This window comes from Theropithecus gelada, chromosome 15, assembly GCF_003255815.1.
Source record: "Theropithecus gelada isolate Dixy chromosome 15, Tgel_1.0, whole genome shotgun sequence".
NCBI lineage: Eukaryota > Metazoa > Chordata > Mammalia > Primates > Cercopithecidae > Theropithecus > Theropithecus gelada.
The window spans coordinates 14,189,009-14,210,867 of record NC_037683.1 but is presented as its reverse complement, the minus strand read 5'-3'; the positions used below and the strand labels follow the sequence as shown (position 1 = coordinate 14,210,867).

Here is a 21,859-nt window from a genome sequence, read left to right as displayed (position 1 = left end):
AGGATGGTCTCGATCTCCTGACCTTGTGATCCACCCGCCTCGGCCTCCCAAAGTGCTGGGATTACAGGCGTGAGCCACCGCGCCCGGCCTTATTCAATCTTAAAAAGGAATAGGCCAGGCATGGTGGCTCACACCTGTAATCCCAGCACTTTGGGAGGCCGAGGTGGGTGAATCACAAGGTCAGGAGATCGAGACCATCCTGGTCAACATGGTGAAACCCCATCTCTATTAAAATGCAAAAAATCAGCCGGGCATAGTGGCAAGTGCCTATAGTCCCAGCTACTCAGGAGGCTGAGGTAGGCGAATTGCTTGAACCTAGGAGGTGGAGGTTGCAGTGAGCCAAGATTGCGCCACTGCACTCCAGCCTGGTGACAGAGCAAGACTCCATCTCAAAAAAAATTCTTAAAGAAAACCAAAATTCTATATTAAAAAAAAAAAAGGAATGAAATTCTGACATATGCTACAACATAGATGAACACTGAAGACATTATACTAAGTCAAATAAGCCAGACAGAAAAGGACAAACATTGTATGATTCCACCGATATGAGGTATCTAGAGTCTCCAAACTCAAAGAGACAGAAAATAGAATGGTGGTTCCCAGACTGGGGTAGGAGGAATTGGGGAGTTACTGTTTAATAAGTATAGAGTTTCTGTTTGGGAAGATAAAAAAGTTTTGGAGATGGATGGTGGTGATGGTTGTACAACAATGTACACTGATCAAAAAGGATATTCAGAAATAGAACTGAAATTATAATAAAACAAAATAGTCTTTTCAGAAAAATATAGTTTAAAATGTATTTATCAGGAAATAAGAAAGATTTTAAAAATGAGATAAATATCCAATTCAAGAAATTAAACAAATTGGCCAGCACAGTTACTCACATCTGTAATCCTAGCACTTTGGGAGGCCTAGGTGGGCACATCACTTGACGTCAGGAGTTTGAGACCAGCCTGGTCAACATGGTGAAACCCTATCTCTAGTAAAAATACAAAAAAGGCTGGGCATGGTGGCTTATGCCTATAATCACACCACTTTGGGAGGCTGAGGCAGGTGGATCACGAGGTCAGGAGTTCAAGACCAGCCTGGCTAACATGGTGAAACCTTGTCTCTACTAAAAATACAAAAATTAGCTGGGCTTAGTGGCACACACCTCTGATCCCAGCTACTCAGGAGGTTGAGGCAGGAGAACTGATTGAACCAGGACCTGGGAGGCAGAGATAGCAGTGAACCAAGGTCACACCACTGCACTCCAGACTGGACTACAAGGTCGTGCCACTGCACTCCAGACTCGACTACACAGCCAGACTCTGTCTCAAACAAACAAACAAACATGAATAAAATAAAATTAAATTAAATTTAAAAAAATACAAAAAAATGAGCCGGGTATGGTGGTGCACACGGTAATTCCAGCTCTTCAGGAGGCTGAGGCAGAAGAATCACTTCAGCCTGGGAGGCAGAGGTTGCAGTAGGCTGAGATCAGGACACTACACTCCAGCTTGGGTGATAGAGCGAAACTCCGTCTCAAAAAAAATTAAATAAAATAAAATAAAATAAAATAAATAAATAAATAAATAAATGGTGCTGTAATCCCAGTACTTTGGGAGGCTGAGGTGGGTGGATCACTTGAGGTCAGGAGTTCAAGAACAGCCTAGCCAACATAGTGAAGCCCCGTCTCTACTAAAAATTTAAAAATTAGGCAGGCGTGGAGGCAGGCACCTGTTAACCCAGCTACTTGGGTGGGTAAGGCAGGAGAATCGTTTGAACCTGGGAGGCAGAGGTTGCAGTGAGCTGAGATCACGCCATTGCACTCTAGCCTGGATGAGAGTGAGACTCTGCCTCAAATAAATAAATAAATAAATACCTACCAAAAACCTGCAAATGGTATACCACACAACAAAACTTCAGCCATATTTCCTTTAAGACTGGGAACAAAACAAAGATTCCCACTAGTCCTATTATTGCTTCACTCAGTCTGGAGGTTCTTCAATGCTCTATGAACAGAAAATGGAATAAGAGGTGGGAAGACTGGAAGGAGTAAGATAAAGTGGTCATTTTTCATAGATAATATGATTATCTACCTAAGAAAACCAACAAAAAAATCACACAGTAGTAATGAAGTTCAGCCGGGGTATGATATCCAAGATCAACTTTAAAAAATGGCAGTTCACGAGAATAACCAGAAATAATCAATTATAAATATGATTAAAAATAAAGTTTGGGCATGGTGGCTTGTGCCTGTAATTCGGGAGGCCGAGGCTGAGGTCAGGAGTTCGAGACCAGCCTGGCCAATATGGTGAAACCCCATCTCCATTAAAAATACAAAATTTAGTCTGGCGTGGTGACATGTGCCTGTAATCCCAGCTACTCGGGAGGCTGACGCAGGAGAATTGCTTGAATCTGGGAAGCGGAGGTTGTAGCGAGCCGAGATAGCAATATTGCACTCTAGCCTTGGGGATAGAGTGAGACTGTGTCTCCAAAAAATAACAAAATAAAAACTAAAAAAATAAGGGCCGGGCACAGTGGCTCACACCTATAATCCTAGCACTTTGGGAGGCCAAGGCAGGCAGATCACCTGGGGTCAGGAGTTCAAGACCAGCCTCGTCAACATGGTGAAACCCTGTCTCTACTAAATATATAATAATTAGCTTAGTGTGGTGGCATGTGCCTGTAATCCCAGCTACTTGGGAGGCTGAGGCAGGAGAACTGCTGGAACCCAGGAGGCGGAGGCTGCAGTGAGCCAAGACAGTGCCATTGCACTCTAGCCTGGGCGACAGAGCGAGACTCTCAAAAAAAAAAAAAAAAAAAAAAAAGATTAAAAATAAGATACTATCACAGGCTGGGTGCACTGGCTCACGCCTATAATCCTAGCACTTTGGAAGGCCGAGGCGGGTGGATCATCTGAGGTCAGGAGTTTGAGACCAGCCTGGCCAAGATGATGAAACCCTGTCTCTACTAAAAATACAAAAAAATTAGCTGGGTGTGATGGTGGGCGCCTGTAATCCCAGCTACTTGGGAGGCTGAGGCAGGAGAATCGCTGGAACCCAGGAGGCGGAGGCTACAGTGAGCCAAGATCGTGCCATTGTACTCCAGCCTGGGCAACAAGAGCAAAACTCTGTCTCAAAAGAAAAAAAAAATACCATCACAGTAACAACACAAACTCTAAAGTTTCTAGGAATTAACAACTTAGGCAAGAAAATAAGACATCTATTGAGAAAAATGTAAAAATTTAATAAAACACACAGAAAATAATCTGAATAAGTGGAATCTATTTACATTCTTGGAAGGAATAATTAATATAAAATGGACCATTCTTCCCAATTAGCCTATATGTTTAATGCAATCTCAATAAAAATTCAAGTTGAATTTTTTAGAAACTCAAAAACTTTAAAGGCCCACAAATAGTTAAAGTCAACCTTCCAAAAAAAAAAAAAAAAAGAGAATTTGTCTTATTGGGTGTTGAGATACAGTACAGATATCACCATAGTAATAAAAACATTGTAGTGTTTACAAAAGAGCAGACAATCAGACCAATGGACAGAGAATGCAGAGACAAACTATATGCAGAAGGAAGCAATGTGATAAAGTTAGCAAGAGAAATCAATTCAGAAAGGACAGACTGTTTAGTAAATGATTTTGAGAAATATGCAGAATTTCTCCATATTTAGATCCCTACCTAAGACTGTACAGAAAGACAGTTTGTATGTGAATTAGCGATCTATTAGATTGAAGGAAAAATTATAAAGTTAATAGGGAAAAAGCAGTAGATCTCTGTGACTTAGGAGCAGGAATAGATTTCCTAAATGGAACTTCAAACTCCACAGCAAAAAAGTGAAGAATCTGATTACATCGAACTTAAGAATGTCTATTCAACAAAAGATACAAAGACAAAGTTAACAGAATGACTCAGGACTGAAACTGACAAAGCATTAGGAACAAGAATATACAATGAAATCCTACAAACCAAATAAGAAAAGACTGAAACCCCCAAATAAAACAAGGAAAGGATATGAATGGGCAATTCCAAAAGCAGAAACCCCCAGGAATTAATAGGCACATGAAGACAAGGCCAAACTCATTAATAACCATAGCAATGCAAATTAAAGCAATGAAGTACCACTCCACACTCAGTAAACTGGCAAAACTTGTAAAGGCTTGGAAATGCCATGCTGGAAAAGGCAGAAAGGCATATATAGGAACCCTTGTGCATGCTGGAGGAGGAGAGCCAGGTGCAGGCTTGCTGGGAACAATCTTCTCCTATAATACTTAGTCTCTTTAGGTTTTATGCATGATCTGAGGTGCCAGGAAGAAGGAAGCAATCTGGATGTCTACCACGTAGATTATTACAAAGTGCAATGAAGTGGGTACAGACAGAAGTTGAGGCAGCTAAAACTAACAGAGAAAACACACCCATAGCTGCATCATTTACAGAAATTAAAAAGCCAGTGCTACATATTCTAAGGTAACCCAACAAAAAAAGCATCTATATGAACCACAATGGAATGGTATCCTATGGGAGGGAGGCCAATGGGGATAAAAGGGTATAAACATATAACTCAATCATGGTAATGTGACAAGGATGAAGAAAATGACTAACTCATTCCTGTATAGGTAAGATCCAAAAATAATCCCTTCCAGTGGAAAAACTCTGACCAAGAAGATTCCCAGTCACACCATGTTGCCATTCAGCCAGGTTACCACTCAAACTTAGGAAACACCAGAAGTAAGGTCAGTACCCGAGTCTCCAGGGCGTTAATGGCCTTGGCCTGGCTGCTTCTGGCTGCCAAGAGCTGTTGTCTGGTATCCTCCAAATTCTGCTCAGCAAGTGGTTTCTGTAAGTTGAAAGAAGAGTAAAAGAAGACTGTCATTCCTCAACTGAATAAATATTTACAGATTATCTACAACATACTATGATTTGTGCTAGGCACAAGAGACATGAATACATTTTTAAAAATTCAGCTAATTGAGATATAATTCACATATCATAAAGTACACACAGATAAATTTGAAATAGTCCTTTGACCTTGAAGCTGGAACAAAAGACTAATAAAAAAATTACACAATAGAGTACAGTAAGTGTCCACAAAGAGGAAGAAGCATGGGGTGGGAGATACTCCCTGCCACAGGGCAGGTAGGCGGCTTTAGAACTCACAAGGTGGCTAGGGCTCGGGGAGCCTCCCAAGCAGGGGGATGACCAACGGTGATGTGAACAGCCTGCTACATTGAGGGAACTACAACTCCTCAGAAGCCAAAATGATGATGGGTTTAGGTCAAAAAACAAGACCAGAAAGATAGGCAAAAGGGCCAGCTCATGAGAAGCTTTTGAATGCAAAAAGGAGTTAGAACGTGATTCTGTAAGCAACATTTTTCAAAGTAGAAATTCTAGGCCGGGTGTGGTGGCTCACACCTGTAATCCCAGCACTTTGGGAGGACGAGGCAGGCAGATCACTTGAAGTCAGGAGTTTGAGACCAGCCTGGCTAACATGATGGAATCCCATCTCTACTAAAAATACAAAAAAAATTAGCTGGATATGATGGTGGGTACCTGTAATCCCAGCTACTCAGGAGGCTGAGGCAAGAGAATTGCTTGAACCCAGGAAGTGGAGGTTGCAGTGAGTGGAGATTGCACCACTGAACTCCAGTCTGGGTGACAGAGTGAGATTCTATCTTTAAAAAAAAAAAAAAAAAGGGACCAGGAGCGGTGGCTCACACCTGTAATCCCAGCACCTTGGGAGGTGGGCAGATCACAAGGTCAGGAGTTTGAGACCAGTCTGCCCAACATGGTGAAACCTTGTCTCCACTAAAAATAAAAAATTAGCCGGGTGTGGTGGCGTGCACCTGTAGTCCCAGCTACTTGGGAGGCTGAGGCAGGAAAATTGCTTGAACCTGGGAAGCAGAGATTGCAGTAAGCTGAGATCACGCCACTGCGCTCTAGCCTAGGCAACAGAGTGAGACTCCATCTCAAAAGAAAGAAAGAAAGAAAGAAAACAAAATGTAGAAGTTCTAAATGCTGGCATTAGACTTAGCTGAGAGAGCTGTTACTGAGATAGTTGTTAATCTCAGCTAGTTGTACAGATTTGAGGCCTTGCTCCAAGCCTAAGGAAATCAGAATTTCTGAGGGTAGGGCCAGAGATACATACTTTATGTATTTACTTATTTATTATTTTTGAGATGGAATTTCGCTCTTGTCACAAAGGCTGGAAAGTAGTGGTGCAATCTTGGCTCACTGCAATCTCCACCTCCTAGGTTCAAGTGATTCTCCTGTTTCAGCCTCCTGAGTAGCTGGAATTACAGGCACCTGCCACTATGCCCGGCTAATTTTTTTTTTTTTTTTTTTTTTTGAGACGGAGTCTCGCTCTGTCACCAGGCTGCAGTGCAGTGGCATGATCTTGGCTCACTGCAACCTCCGCCTCCCAGGTTCAAGCAATTCTCCTGCCTCAGCCTCCCGAGTAGCTGGGACTACAGGCATGTGCCACCACGCCCAGCTAATTTTTGTATTTTTAGTAGAGATGGGCTTTCACCATATTGGCCAGGATGGTCTCAATCTCCATCTGGCTCAATCTGACCTTGCGATCCGCCCACCTCGGCCTCCCAAAGTGCTGGGATTATAGGCGTGAGCCACCGCGTCTGGCCTAATTTTTGTATTTTTAATAGAGGCGGGGTTTTGCCATGTTGGCCAGGCTGGTCTTGAACTCCTGACCTCAGGCAGTGCTGGTATTACAGGTGTGAGCCACCACACCTGGCCTAGAGATATATACTTTAAACAAACTTCCCAAGTAATTTTTATGCACATTAAACTGTATACTAATGATGATGGCACAATAATAATATTGATCATGGTAACAGCTGACATACATTGAGACCCAACTATGTTCCAGTTATCATTCTAAGCACTTTACATATTGTAACTTATTTAACCCTAACAACAATTCTGAGTTTAGTAGTATAATAAAACCAATTTTACTGGGGAAGAAACAAACACAAAGAGATTAAATTACTTGCTCTAAGTCAGGCGTCCCCAACCCTTGGGCCACAGACCCTGTGGCCTGTTAGGAACCAGGCCGCACAGGAGGAGGTGAGCAGTGAGTAAGCATTACCGCCTGAGATCCGCCTCCAGTCAGAGCAGTGGTAGTGTTAGATAGCAGTGTGAACCCTATCGTGAACTGCGCTTGTGAGGGATCCAGGTTGCACACTCCTTATGAGAATCTAAAGGTCACGATGATCTGAGGTTGAACAGTTTCATTCTGAAACCACCCCCTCACCGTCCCCTACCCAACCCCATCTGTGGAAAAACCGTCTTTCATGAAACCAGTCCCTGGTGCCAAAAGGGTTGGGGACTGCTGCTCTAAGTCACAGCTAGTAAGTAGAAGAGGCAAAATACAAGCATGGGCAGTCTGATTCTAGAAATCAATTTACTCCCTAGAACCCACATTACATTTACTGTAGACTGTTGAAGGGAATTGTAGAAGATGTTTAAGAGAGCGATATGGTCACCAGGGCTGATTAGGAGGATCAGTTTGGCAGTAAGCATGGAAGACTGTGTCAGAGGGTGAAGGAAGAGAGACTGATGCTGGGGAGGCCAATCTGGAGACTTCTAACATAGACTAAGCTAGATTTGCTGGAAATCCTGAAGTACAACCAGTGGCAGTGGAGATGGAGGTATTTAGTTGAAACTGACTGAAGAAAGAAAGGGAGGGTCTAATCTAGGAGGAGCCCCATGGCCTTGGCTTTGTCACCTTTGTTATGGTGTGGCCAATCATTGGAACAGAAAGAGACGGAAGAGCAGAACATGTGCAGACAAAAGCTAAGCCTGATGAGAAAGTTCACCCGCACCACTGGGCAAGAGGCCAGTCTGCACAATAGTCTCCCTCAGGAAGGAGAGAATGCTGCCCAAGGTAATTCTTGCTCATGCCAAGGGGTAGATGTAGCTATTTTCCTTGGCCACTGCAGAGTACAAAATGGTGGGGAAGAAGGCAGTGCAGAAAGACAAGGCAGCCCAAGTGGCGGAAATCACTAGGTGTGGTTTATTGGTGATGAGATGCTATCTGTTTGTATGTATCTCTGAATACAGCTCTCCCTTTCCCTGAGAAAAGCATGTCACCCACAGGGGACATAAGGCTCTTTCTGATGTAAGCAGGACAAGACAAAGTTGGAGACAGTTCTCTTGTTACCATGCTGTTTGCTGGCCCTACAGCTCTGAAACTCTAGGGTTTGTGAAGTCACCAGAATCAACCCTGCCTTTCTAACACCAGACAGTCCAAAGAGAACAGAAGTTACCTCTTTCAGGAGTTCTTGCACATGTTCTTCTCCTGATAAGTTCTGTTCTAGTCTCTTCTCCAAGGATGCGACCTTCTCTTGCAAATGTATGATAATGTCTTCTTTCTCTTGAGTTTCAGCAGTGACCTGCAGGTGAAAGCAGAGATCACTTTATACTGTAAGCCCTCTCTTCCTTCCTTCCTGCTTTCTCTCGGGCCATCACATTTTCCTGCAATTCTGTCCTCAACTGTATCCTAGAAGAACAAACAGCTAAGAGATCTTCCCTGAAACTGGGACACAGAAAATGCAAGATTAGAACCTGGCAAAACTCAGGAATCCAGCTCAGACCTAGTGCAACAAGAAGCAAACACTCTTCCCAATTAAACAACTGACGGTCTGGAACAAAGGAATTACTTACCTGGTAGAGGCAGCAGAACTAACTCCACCCAAGAAGCACCTAGCCTGCCCTGCAATGACCTATGGAACAATGCTCCCGAAAGCTGAGGGGCTGGATAAAGCAGTGATAGTGCTGATGCAGTGGCTTAAAGGCTAAAGAGAGAACTTCTGAAATGATGCGATTCACTTGGCTCACAGCACAGGGACCACAGCAGAGCTGCCATGCCTCTCACACCTTGGCTCTAGACCAACAGCTGCCCGTTTTATTTCAGTCTCTCTCTCTCTTTTTTTTTTTTTGAGACAAGAGTGTCGTTCTGTAGCCCGGGCTGGAGTGCAGTGGCACAATCTCAGCTCACTGCAACCTCCGCCTCTCAGGTTCATGCCATTCTCCTGCCTCAGCCTCCCGAGTAGCTAGGACTACAGGCGCCTGCCACCACGCCCGGCTAATTTTTTGTATTTTTAGTAGAGACAGAGTTTCACCATGTTAGCCAGGATGGTCTTGATCTCCGGACGTCATGATTCACCTGCCTCGGCCTCCCAAAGTGCTAGGATTACAGGTGTGAGCCACTGCACCCTGCCAGTCTATCTCTTTAGCTATGATGGTAGTGGTGATAGTGGCAGGTTGGGACTAACTTGGTTCCTTTTACTACTACTAATCTTCAACTGCTGCTTGTATTAGTCCATTCTCACACTGTTATAAAGAATACCTGAGACTGGGTAATTTATAAAGGAAAGAAGTTTAACTGACTCACAGTTCCACATGGCTGGGAGGCCTCATGAAACTTAAAAGCATGGCAGAAGAAGGGGAAGCAAGGTACGTCTTACATGGTGGAGGATAGAGAAGCAAGCGAGGGGGGAAGTGCCATACTATAAAACCATCAGGTCTCATGAGAACTCACTCACTATCACAAGAACAGCAAGGGAGAAATCTGCCTCCATGATCCAATCACCTCCCACCAGGTCCCTCCCTTGACATGTGGGGATTACAATTTGAGATGAGATTTGGGTGGGGACACAGAGCCTAACCATATCACTGTTCAATGTCAAAGCAGAGTTCTTACCTGCTTTGAATACATGAGTTCTTACCTCCCCATTGAGGATGCCCATTCTTCCCCAGAAAAGGTTGCATGGCAACAAAAATCTCACTGTGAAGACTTGTACCTCTTTTTTTTTTTTTTTTTTTTTTTTTTGAGAAGGAGTCTGGCTCTGTCGCCCGGGCTGGAGTGCAGTGGCCAGATCTCAGCTCACTGCAAGCTCCGCCTCCCGGGTTCACACCATTCTCCTGCCTCAGCCTCCCGAGTAGCTGGGAACACAGATGCCCGCCACCTCGCCCGGCTAGTTTTTTGTATTTTTTAGTAGACACGGGGTTTCACCGTGTTAGCCAGGATGGTCTCGATCTCCTGACCTCGTGATCCGCCCGTCTCGGCCTCCCAAAGTGCTGGGATTACAGGCTTGAGCCACCGCGCCCGGCGTACCTCTTTACATATACTCTGTTCCCTCAAATTCCCTTATCTTACACTTCTGTTGCTCCATCTCAAGCCATGAACTTTCATGTTCAGTTGTAACTTGGCCAATCTCTCCTCAGAATAAGATGCAGCAACCAGGCTGAAGGGTTTTGGGAAGAAATATTTGTCATTCTGAATTCTCACAGGTGGACAACAGAGATAGTAGAGGGGAAGTCTGAAAAGTAGATTTATGACCCCACAATTCAATAGGCTTTCATCAAGCCTCAACTCTATCTGCTGTTTTCTGAGGATACAATCAGACATAATTCCAGCATGGAGGCTGGTGATGGAGACAGACACACAACTAATTACAAAACAATACAATTGTGCTTCAACAGAGGGACATACACGGGGCTATGAGATATCAGATGCAAGAGGGATTAACTGGGAGAATCAGATCAGGCCTCCTGAATGGGCAAGTCCAGGTGAAAGAGGGTGGAAGAGGAACAAGCATTCTGCATAAAGGGCAGCACATGCAAAGAGGTAACAGACAAGTCCTGCAAGGCTAGAGGCTGGGTGAGGAGGAAAGAACAGCTGAACACAACTCCCAGGTCTGTGACTCAGCCACCTGGGCAAATGGTAACATCATGCAAGGCAGATAACACAGGAGAGAAGGCGAGTTTGATAGGAAAAAAAAACAAACCAGTTTTGGCCATGTTGACCCATCTTTATGGGTCTCTTATTAATAATGTTAATACTAGCAATAGTAATAACTGTAATATAGCAGCAGCAGCTATAACAAGATTGCAGCAGCAATCTTGAAAAAGCATAACTGTAGGCTAGGTGCGGTGGCTCACACCTGTAATCCCTGCACTTTGGGAGGCCGAGGTGGGTGGATCACGAGGTCAGAAGATCAAGACCATCCTGGCTAACATGGTGAAACCTCATCTCTACTAAAAATACAAAAACAAAATTAGCCGGGCGTGGTGGCAGGCACCTGTAGTCCCAGCTACTCGGGAGGCTAAGGCAGGAGAATGGCTTGAACCTGGGAGGCGGAGCTTGCAGTGAGCCGAGATAGCGCCACTGCACTCCAGCCTGGGCAACAGAGCAACACTCCGTACCACAAAAAAAAAAAAAAAAAAAAAAAAAAAAAAAAAAAAAAAAAAAAAAAAGAAAAAGAATAACGGTTGATATAAGAGTTGGAGAACTAACATTACCCAATTTCAACTCTAAAGTGACCTTGATCAAGACAGTGTGGTAATAGTGTAAAGACAGACATATAGGGTCAAGTGAATGCTGCAAGCACTTTCTGTTATGTCTAGTCTTTACAAACACTATTTACCACATCCATTTACAAGGAAATTGAAGCTTAGGGACTAGCCCAAATGCACATACCTATAGCGACAGATTAAGGATTTAAATCCAGGTCTTCCGGATCTAAAGCCTGCATTTGTTCTCCTACACATCAATCTGAATTCAAGAGGTATAGATGATCCTTTCCAGTTAAAACCGAAACAACACATCTTACACAGGTCACTGTGTTAGGCAAAGTTAGGGACAGAAAAAGAATCAGTGGCCAAGTTCCATTTATGCCTCTTGTGCAACATATTGATGTGCAACCTCCTTCTCCATGCTGGCTGATTTACTTCAGGCCCTCTTACACCTCATGTGGACTATGGGAACACCTACCAAGTCATACTCCCTGACCCCAAACCTGCCCCTTTCCTAATGATCACCCTCTTCACCTACTCCCTACCAAGTCTGGGCCTCACAGTTATAGTCCAAGAATATGGACTGCATCAATTCTGGGTGTGTGGTCACTTGATTCAGACAGACATGAGTCTGAATCCTGGCTCTGTCATTGACTCCAGCTGTATGGTCTTGAAAAATAATTTAGCCTTTGATGTCAGATGCTCATTACTATCACCTGTAAAATAGGAAAACAATGTCTAACCAAAGGGTAGTTGTGAGGACTCGATGAGTCCCTAACTGTAAAACACTTGAATACTGAGCTCAGGGTAAATGCTTAGCTATTCTTGTTAAATATTCACTAATGATTATTTATGGAATTTCACGTTCACTATTTACTCTATACAACTGGCCCTGTATACCTTCCCAATCTCATCTAGCACTGTTTCCACTTCCTCCCTAAGCGCTAACCACTTACCTATCCTTTCTGTTCTCCCAACATGCCTTTTTTCCTTCATTATAAATGTATTTGTTGCACCAAGACCAGTGGCTTATGCTTGTAATCCCAGCACTGTGAGAGGCTGACGCAGGAGGCTTGCTTAAAGCCAGGAGATCAAAACCAGCCCAGGTAACAGAGGGAGATCCTCTCTCTACAAAAGTAAAAAAACTGAAAACAAAAAAGGTTGAGGTTGCGGTGAGCTGAGATCGTGCCATTGCACTCCAGCCTGGGCATCAACAGCAAAGCTTCGTCTCAAAAATAAATAAATAAATACATAAATAAAATAAATAAAGTGGCTGGGTGCGGTGGCTCACGCCTGTAATCCCAGTACTTTAGAAGGCCGAGGCACGCAGATCACGAGGTCAGGAGTTCAAGACCAGCCTGACCAATATGAGGAAACCCTGTCTCTACTAAAAATACAAAAATTAGCTGCGCATGGTGGCACGTGCCTATAGTCCCAGCTATTAGGGAGGCTGAGGCAGGAGAATCACTTGAACATGGGAGGTGGAGGTTGCAGTGAGCCAAGATCACATACACTCCAGCCTGGGCGACAGAGCGAGATTCTGTCTCAAAATGAATGAATGAATGAATGAATGTACTTATTTAAGCAAAAAAAAAAAAAGTAAGGTGAATTTCATGAAAATATGTTAAGTGCAATACAGGTTAGGAAGAACATAAATTGGGAAGTGGAAAGATAATGGCTACAGTTGAGGAACTGCTATCTAATAGAGTAAAAAATGTGTAATTCTGAACATTGTGGGTTAAATAAAAACAAAATGAAAAGAATTAAAATTTTGTTCCCAAACTGACAGACATCTGGTACGAATAAACTAGAAAAAAATAGAAAATGCATAAATACTACCATGAATGAAGATAGGGTAGTAACTAAAAAAAGAATACAAGAAATACAATGCCAAAACATTAAACTTATAGCAAATGAACAATTATGTAGAAAAATATAAATTAACAAAAACTTAGGAAGAAACATAAAACTTAGAATTACCATTAAATAAATCTATTCAGTAATTAAAAATCTTCACACAGCCAGGCAAAGTGGCTCATGCCTGTAATCCCAGGACTTTGTGGAGGCTGAGGCAGGAGGATCGCTTGCGCCCTGGAATTCAAAACCAGCCTGGACAACATAGTGAGACCTTGTCTCTAAAAAAAAATTTTTTTTTACTTAGCCAGGTGTGGTGGTGTGAGCCTGCAGTCCCCGATATATGGGAGGCTGACGTGGGAGGATCACTTAAGCCCAGGAATTTGAGGCTGCAGTGAGCCATGACTGCACCACTGCACTCCAGCCTGGGTGACAGAGTGAGACCCTGTCTCAAAAACAAAAACAAAAACAAAAACAAAAAACAAAACAAAAAAAACCACCAGCGACAAAAATTTAAATTTTGATATGTCCCTACTATATTACCATATAATTGAGAAAAAATAAATTACAGCTTCAGGTATCATATGAATGTTTTCCGGGAGCACAATGTTGAGCATAAAAAATAAGTTTAGAAAAATACCTACAGAATGACCTCATTTTTTTTTTTTTAAAAGAAGCTCCAAATCAACAGGTCTTTTATTGCATCATTTAAATATCACAAGTAGGTCTTAGGAGTCATCTGGCATCTTCTTTCTGTAGCTGGATAACTCTTAGATCTTATTCATCAGCCTGCTGAACAGTTCCTTTTTCAGAGACATAGATACCATCCAAAAATTTCCTGATATCCTTGTTTTTAACTGTTGTAGCTTGCTGAATCAAAGCCACTGAATTTGAAACAAGTTCAATGTCATTTCCTTCAAGGATTAATTCATCTTTCTGGGCTTGGGATACTGAACAAGCAACACCTGGTCTCATCCGAACCCTGCGGATGTATTTTTCACCCAAGAAATTTCGGATTTCAACAAGAGACCCATGCTCCTGGATAACGACGTTGATGGGGAAGTGAGCATACACAGACCTCATCTTGTAACGGAAGCCCAGTGTAACTAACACCCTTGATCATGTTCTGTACATGACTACAAATAGTCCGAACGGTAGCCAGTTCCTTTCTGTTACCCCACCATTTGTCAACCCAAAGCCTCTTTTTTTTCTTTCCAAGAAGACTGAGTTCTACATTGATGTGATTGAAGTCCCTCCGCAGGGTTCCTCTGGGGCCCTTCACGATAACTGTGCGTCCCTTCAGAGTAATGTCAACAGTTTCTGGAATGTCGACAGTCTGATTGCTGAGAATGGTCTTCATTCTCGCAGTAGACACAGCAAAAAAAGCCAGAATGACTTCATTTATACAACATTAATAAGCATGGAAAACTAAAGAAGATATTGTTTAGGGATAAAACTGACAACATTAGAAAGCAAAGCAGACAATGAAGCAATCTCTGGATAGTACTTACTTCCAAAGGAAAAAGGAATGGGATGGAATAGTGAAGGGCACAGAGGGAACCTCAAAGATAAACACATTGTTCTTTTTCTTAACCTGAGGGATAGCTCAGAGGGCTCATTGCCTTGTTATACTTTCTATCGTACTCATATTTTATAAATATGATTTTATATATACTCAGTAAAGACAAGAAAAAAGTGAATTCCAAATTAACAATCTTCACACAATACCGGCCCATCTGTTGCCCAAGCCAGAAGCCAATAAATCACCCATAAAAATACAGACTTTTGTCTTCCTCTCCTCTCATATCTGTTATATTAGTAAGTCTGTCAATATTTCTTACATTTGTCTACCCACTATTATCTTCACCATCACACTTGTCAAAGCCTCCATCATCTTATGGTCGAACAACTGCAAAAGCTTCCTAAGTGGAAGACCTTCTCAGTCTCCTAACGGCCAGAGTAATCTGTTATTCTCTCTTATTCTGCATGTCACTGGCTTTCTTCTAGTTCCTTGAATGTGCTAATCCTTTTATTTGCCTCAGAGTTTTTGTTCATGCTGTTCCCTGCCTGAAATTCTCTCTCATTATCCCTTTCTCTCCAGCCTGAGCACTGCATCAAGTGTTACTTCCTTAAGTGTTCTACAGCTCCAAGACTGGATCTGATCTGATATCTTTTAATAGGATCTCACAACATCTCGTAGTTTTCTTTTGGAACACTCATCACAGTTAGTAATTATATATGTGATTACTGATTAATGTCTGACTTCCCTTCTAGACTATAAGCATTACAAAGGCAAGAACTGTATCTATTTTGCTCACCACAATATTATGAACACCCAGCACAGAGCCCAGCACATAGTAAGGCTTAACTAATCTTTCTAGCATGAATGAAGAAACTTACTGTGACCACAGTCTGGACTTCCCTGAGCCCCATTTTTCCAATTATAAAAACAACAGATGGTTCTAATTGACATCAAAGGGTCCCTTGAATATCAAAGTTGTGGCCAGGTGCCTATAATCCCAGCACTTTGAGGGCCGAGGTGGGCAGATCACTTGAGGCCAGGAGTTCAAGTCCAGCCTGGCCAACATGGTAAAATCCTGTCTCTACTAAAAATACAAAAATTAGCTGGGCATGGTTACATGTGCCTGTAGTCCCCACTATTCAGGAGGCTGAGACGGGAGGATTGCTTGAGCCCAGGAGGTGGAGGTTGCAGTGAGCCAACATCACGCCACTGCACTCCAGCCTGGGTGACAAAGTGAAACCCTGTCTCAGAAAAAAACAAAATACAAAAACCAAAGTTGTGTGTCTATTGTCCCCCTTCTTCCACGACCCCAAATGCACTCTCTAACCTTCTGCCTTTTCTGCCTCCTGTTGTCCTCCTGATCCTTGACATTCCAGTTCCTCTAGGAAGATTTCCTTGACTCCTGGGCTGGAATGTACTTCCCCTATGGCATATATTTTGTATTTGAAAAATCTAGGGTTGAGTGTGGTGGTTCCCCTCTGTAATCCCAGCACTTTGGGAGGCTGAGGCAGGTGGACTGCTTGAGCCCAGGAGTTTGAGACTAGCCTGGGTAACGTAGCAAAACCCCATCTCTACAAATAATAATAATAATAAAAATTAGCCTGTTGTAGTGGTGTGTGTCTGTAGTCCCAGCTACTTGGGAGGCTGAGGTGGAAGGATCACTTCAGCCTGGGAGGCTGAGGCTACAGTGAGACGTTCATGCCACTGCACTCCAGCCTGGGTGAAAGAGCAAGACCGTGTCTCAAAAGAAAAGAAAAAGAAAAATCTAGTTCATTTACATGAGACTTCTTGTTTGAGCATTTCTTTTCTTGTGATTACAATAGGTTTGAGTTCTATAATGAAACTGTAAGCCTCTGAAGGAAAACAACATCTGTACTGAGATTTTTAGTTCGTTGAGGGTAGAAAGCTTGTATCACAGTCATTCATTCATATATATATTTACTGGGTGCTCCTTATTGTGAGGCAGCAAAGTGCAATAGAATAAGCATGAGTTTTGGAATAAGACTTGGGTTAGAATCCAACTCTGTCACTTACTGTATAATTGTGAACAAGGTCAATAACCTCTCTTAGTTTCCACTTAGATATCTGTAAGTATGACAATACTTAGCTAGAAGGGGTATACAGACCTCTATTGACAAAATCTTACTGTACTGTAATTATGCTGTAAGGCTCTGTCTCACTTGAGATCAGCATTTCTCAAAAGATGAGGGTAGGGTGGATGGCACTGCCCAACAGGGGGGTGGTTCTGTGATGTGAGGGGAAGGGCTGGATGTCAGTGACTAAAGGATGCTATTGGCATTCAGAACCCAGAGGCCAGGAATGCTAAATGTCCTGCAATGCAATGGACGATCATACAATACAAGTTGTTCTACTCAAAATGCCAATAAGAAATATGCCATTGGGAAATACTACTTTATTTTATTTCTATTTATTTATTATTATTTTTTTGAGACAGAGTCTCTCTCTGTCACCTAGACAGGTTGCAACACAGTGGTGCAATCTCAGCTGACTTGCAACTTCCACCTCCCAGGTTTAACTCAAACTCCTGCTCAGCCTCCCAAGTAGCTGGAATTACAGGCACACGCCACCACACCCAGCCTTATTTTTATATTTAAAGACAGTCTTGCTCTGTTGCCTGGGCTGGAGTGCTGTGATATGTTCATAGCCCACTGCAGCCTTGAATTCCTGGGCTTAAGCGATCCTCCCACCTCATGATCCCAAACGGCTGGAACTACAGGTGCACACTACCACACTGGCTAATTTTTTTTTTTTTTGGTAGAGATGGGGTCAAGAGGAGGACCTCATGTGATCCTCCTGCCTTGATCTACCAACGTGCTAGGACTACAGGCTTGAGTCACAGTGCTGGGCCTAAGAAACACTACTTTATATTCAGTAATATTATTGTTCATCTTTATATTCTCAGAGTTTAGCACAGCCCTAATGTAGAAAGAAAACAAATGTATGTCAATGAAATGAAAAAACAAATTGTAATGACATCATTTGATTATGTGCCATAGAACAAACTGGATTACAGCCAAGTATGTCAAAGGTACAGCCCTGGTCATGTCAGCCACTATTGTTATATTTTTCATGCTCAAGGTCCATTATGTGCTTAAAGATATATTTGAGTCAGGCCAGGCACAGTGGCTCATGCCTGTAATCTCAGCACTTTGGGAGGCCGAGGTGGGTGGATTATGAGGTCAGGAGTTTGAGACCAGCCTGGCCAACATGGTAAAACCCCGTCTTTACTAAAAATACAAAAATTAGCCAGGTGTAGTGGCGGGCGCCTGTAATCCCTGAGCAGTAAGAGCAAGACTCCGTCTCAAAAAAAAAGAAAAAAAAAAGAGACATATTTGAGTTGACCAAATGGTATAAGAATTCCTGATGGGAAAATACTGACTACTTCTGCTAAGCAATTGTATGGCCATTTCCATCTGAGTGCAGTCTGGCTAGAATAAGAAATGGAGCCATGTGGCCTGCATGAGAAATATTTGTTCAGTAGTCACTCTTAGGCAGAAATATCTGAAAGAACTAGTTTTTATGAATCTTAGAAATCCAGGTCTTCTCCTCATACTCTACTTACCTTTTGCAAATCAATGGAAAGCTGCTGAATGAGTGCTTGGAGCTCTTGTTCCTTTTGTTCCAGGGCTGTGATCTTACTTTCTGCACCTGTTTTTGAAGCTATCACATGATCTCTTCATCAAAAGAAAGCAGACAATGAACAAATTTGGATATCTCATCTAATATACAGTCTTCTGTAGGAAAAATACAAATGGTTCTTTCTATGTCAGGGCTACAAGCATCATTAGCCACATGCAGTTTTCAATGGGAAAAGCCTCAGCTCTCTCTGAAGCAGGAGCCCAAGGAGAAAAAGTCCATCCTAGTTTAAGAAAGAAATCCTGACCTGCCTCTCCTTAGTCTATAATACCTTACAAACTAAAACCACATTGAATTGCTCAGCAGGGCTGAAACTGTCCTGAGTTTCAGCAGCTGAAGGGGAAAGTGGGTTGGAGGTAGGGTGGGGCCTAAGTCCTAGGCAGGTAAGTATGTGTCCAGAAGCCTTTGCCAGCACTGGAATCAGAAAATGGTGTAATGAACAATGGGGAAAGGTGAGCAGGCTATAGCCAGAACTACACTAACACCTCTTCCCAAGGGCCCCACAGACCAAGCAAGAACCTCTGCTCTTCCAGCGTTGAGTAGTGTCTCTGCAATTCTTCTAGCTTCTGGCTTAAGTCTGATGACATCTGGTTGGAGTTCATCAACTCCTCCTGGGTACGACTAAGTTCTCTGGTTCGTGCCTCCAATTCTTGCTCCATTTTCCCTAGACTTTCTTCTTTTTTTAAAAGCTGACACAAAAATACAAAGTTTCATTGGGCTATGCTAAGAAAAATACATTTAAGACTGGGCAGGTGGCTCACGCCTGTAATCCCAACACTCTGGGAGGCCGAGGCGGGTGGATCACTTGAGGTCAGGAGTTTGAGACCAGCTAACTGTTTGCCATGGCTAACATGGCAAAACCCTGTCTCTACTAAAAACACAAAAATTAGCTGGGCATGGTGGCGGGTGCCTGTAATCCCAGCTACTTGGGAGGCTGAGGCGGGAGAATCACTTGAACCTCAGAGGTGGAGGTTGCAATTAGCCAAGATCATGCCACTGCACTCCAGCCTGGGTGACAGAGCCAGGCTCTGTCTCAAAAACAAAAAAAAATTAAAAAAGAAAAATACACTTAAGGCCGGGCGCGGTGGCTCAAGCCTGTAATCCTAGCACTTTGGGAGGCCGAGACGGGCGGATCACAAGGTCAGGAGATCGAGACCATCCTGGCTAACACGGTGAAACCCCGTCTCTACTAAAAAATACAAAAAAACTAGCCGGGCGAGGTGGCTGGCGCCTGTAGTCCCAGCTACTCGGGAGGCTGAGGCAGGAGAATAGCGTAAACCCGGGAGGCGGAGCTTGCAGTGAGCTGAGATCCGGCCACTGCACTCCAGTCTGGGCGACAGAGCGAGACTCCGTCTCAAAAAAAAAAAAAAAAAAAAAGAAAAATACACTTAAAAACAAATCTGGGCTGGGTACAGTGGCTCATGCCTGTAATCCCACCATATTGGGATGCTGAGGCATGCATATCGTTTGAGCCCAGGAGTTTGAGACCAGCCTGGGTAACATGGTGAAACATCATCTCTACAAAAAATACAAAAATTAGCTGGGAATGGTAGTGTGCCTGTAGTTCCAGCTACTCGGGAGGCTTAGGTGGAAGAATCCCTTGAGCCCTGGAGGTCAAGGCTGCAGTGAGCCACCATCATGCCACTGCACTCCAGCCTAGGTGACACACACACACACACACACACACACACACACACACACACACACAAAAGAAAAAAGAAAAAGAAATCTAAACTTGTCAGGCGTGGTGGCACACACCTATAGTAAATGCTTACAGTCCCAGTTATCTGGGAGGCTAAAGTGGGAGGAGAGCTTGAGCCCACAAGTTTAAGGCTGCAGTGTGCTATGATCACACCTGTGAGTAGCTATTATACTCCAGCCTGGGCAACACCGTGAGACTCCATCTATTAAAAAAAAAAAAAAAAAAGTGGACCAATAACCAAACTTTTATAACATTTTTGTGGGCTTATAAGAGGATTTATATACCTAGTAGGTAAAAAAAAAAAAAAAAAACAAACCCACAAAAACAACAACAGAAAAAGAGAACATTTCAAACAGAAGTTTTCTATTTTAATAAATTTTAAAACATACAAATATGATTAACATCAAATATGATTAGTATCAAATATTAGTGGTGTTATGTTTATCAGCAATTAGAGAGTGATGACTAGTAAAATCTGAGTGAATAATCATCTATTCAGTATTTAGCTACTAAAACAAAAATGCATACCATGTGCTTTATTTTACTTAGTTCCTGCTGCTGGAATCCCTCTAATTCATCCATTTCATCTCTCCTTTGGAAAAGATTCATACTCTGGTTCTTCATTTCCTGTAACTGGGCTGTCAGAATAATTTTCTCCTATTTGAAAGAAAGACATCAACTCAGGCAACTAAATCATTAGAAATCTGTATTACGAAAGTGAAAATCTTTTCTTTTTTAAAATCATTTTTATCTTTAGAGACAGAGTCTCACTAGTTGCCCAGGCTGGCCTTGAACTCCTGGGCTCAAGCAATCCTCCCGCCTTGGCCTCCGAAAGTGCTAAGATTACAGACATGAGCTACCACACCCAGCCTGAAAGTGGAACTCTTAATAAAGGAAAATCTTCAAGAAATCTCATGCCAGTGGATAATAATGCAATGATAATGGGAAGCATTACAGAAATATGGCATTATTTACAAATTCTTTAATTAAATAAATCCTTTAGAGAATTTAATTATTTATTTAAAAATAAATGTGTTTTAAATAATTGTGAAAAAGGGGAATAAGAGCAACAATTATGTAGAACTTTTTTTTTTTTTTTTTGGTAGAGACAGGATCTTGCTCTATTATCCAGGCTGATCTTGAACTCCTGGCCTCAAGACATTCTCCTGCCTCAGCCTCTCAAAGTGCTGATAGATATGAGCCATTGTGCATGGCCTACGTAGAACTTTAAAGTTCTTACATCTACTTAGCAAGTCCAGATATATATTTTATGTGTCTATTCTTTTGTTGTTGTTGTTTGTTTTTTGACACAGAGTCTCACTCTGTTGCCCAGGTTGGTTTGCAGTGGTGTGATCTCCGCTCACTGCAGCCTCCACCTCCCAGGTTGAAGTGATTCTCATGCCTCAGCTTCCCGAGTAGCTGAGACTACAGGCGTGCAACACCATGCCTGGCTAATTTTTCTACTTAGAGATGAGGTTTTGCCATGTTTGCCAGGCTGGTCTCGAACTCCTGACCTCAGGTGATTCACCCACCTCCACCTCCCATAGTGCTGGGATTACAGTTGTGAGCCACTATGCCCAAGCTTATTTTACCTGTCTATTCTTGTTTTGTTTTGTTTTGTTTTGTTTTTGAGATGGAGTCTTGCTCTGTCGCCCAGGCTGGAGTGCAGTGGCACAATCTTGGCTCACTGCAAGCTCCGCCTCGCAGGTTCACACCATTCTCCTGCCTCAGCCTCTCGAGTAGCTGGGACTACAGGCGCCCACCACCACGCCTGGCTAATTTTTTTTTTTTTTTTTTGTATTTTTACTAGAGATGG

The 21,859-nt window shown here is 42.8% G+C and overlaps 1 protein-coding gene and 1 pseudogene across 2 annotated transcripts in view; both read right to left on the bottom strand.

Moving 5' to 3' along the window:
• Positions 1 to 21,859, bottom strand: part of GOLGA1 (golgin A1) — a 65,692-nt gene that overhangs the window by 25,891 nt on the left and 17,942 nt on the right. The window contains exons 8-12 of the mRNA XM_025359816.1: positions 20,572 to 20,700; positions 18,861 to 19,030; positions 18,268 to 18,379; positions 8,278 to 8,403; positions 4,737 to 4,832 (exon numbers count right to left, since the gene is read on the bottom strand). Of these exons, the coding sequence (XP_025215601.1) occupies positions 4,737 to 4,832; positions 8,278 to 8,403; positions 18,268 to 18,379; positions 18,861 to 19,030; positions 20,572 to 20,700 (633 nt within the window). The remainder of the gene's footprint in view (positions 1 to 4,736; positions 4,833 to 8,277; positions 8,404 to 18,267; positions 18,380 to 18,860; positions 19,031 to 20,571; positions 20,701 to 21,859) is intronic.
• On the bottom strand, positions 13,834 to 14,543 carry LOC112608138 (annotated as a pseudogene). The gene has a single exon (XR_003115950.1). The product of XR_003115950.1 is annotated as a 60S ribosomal protein L9 pseudogene (transcript).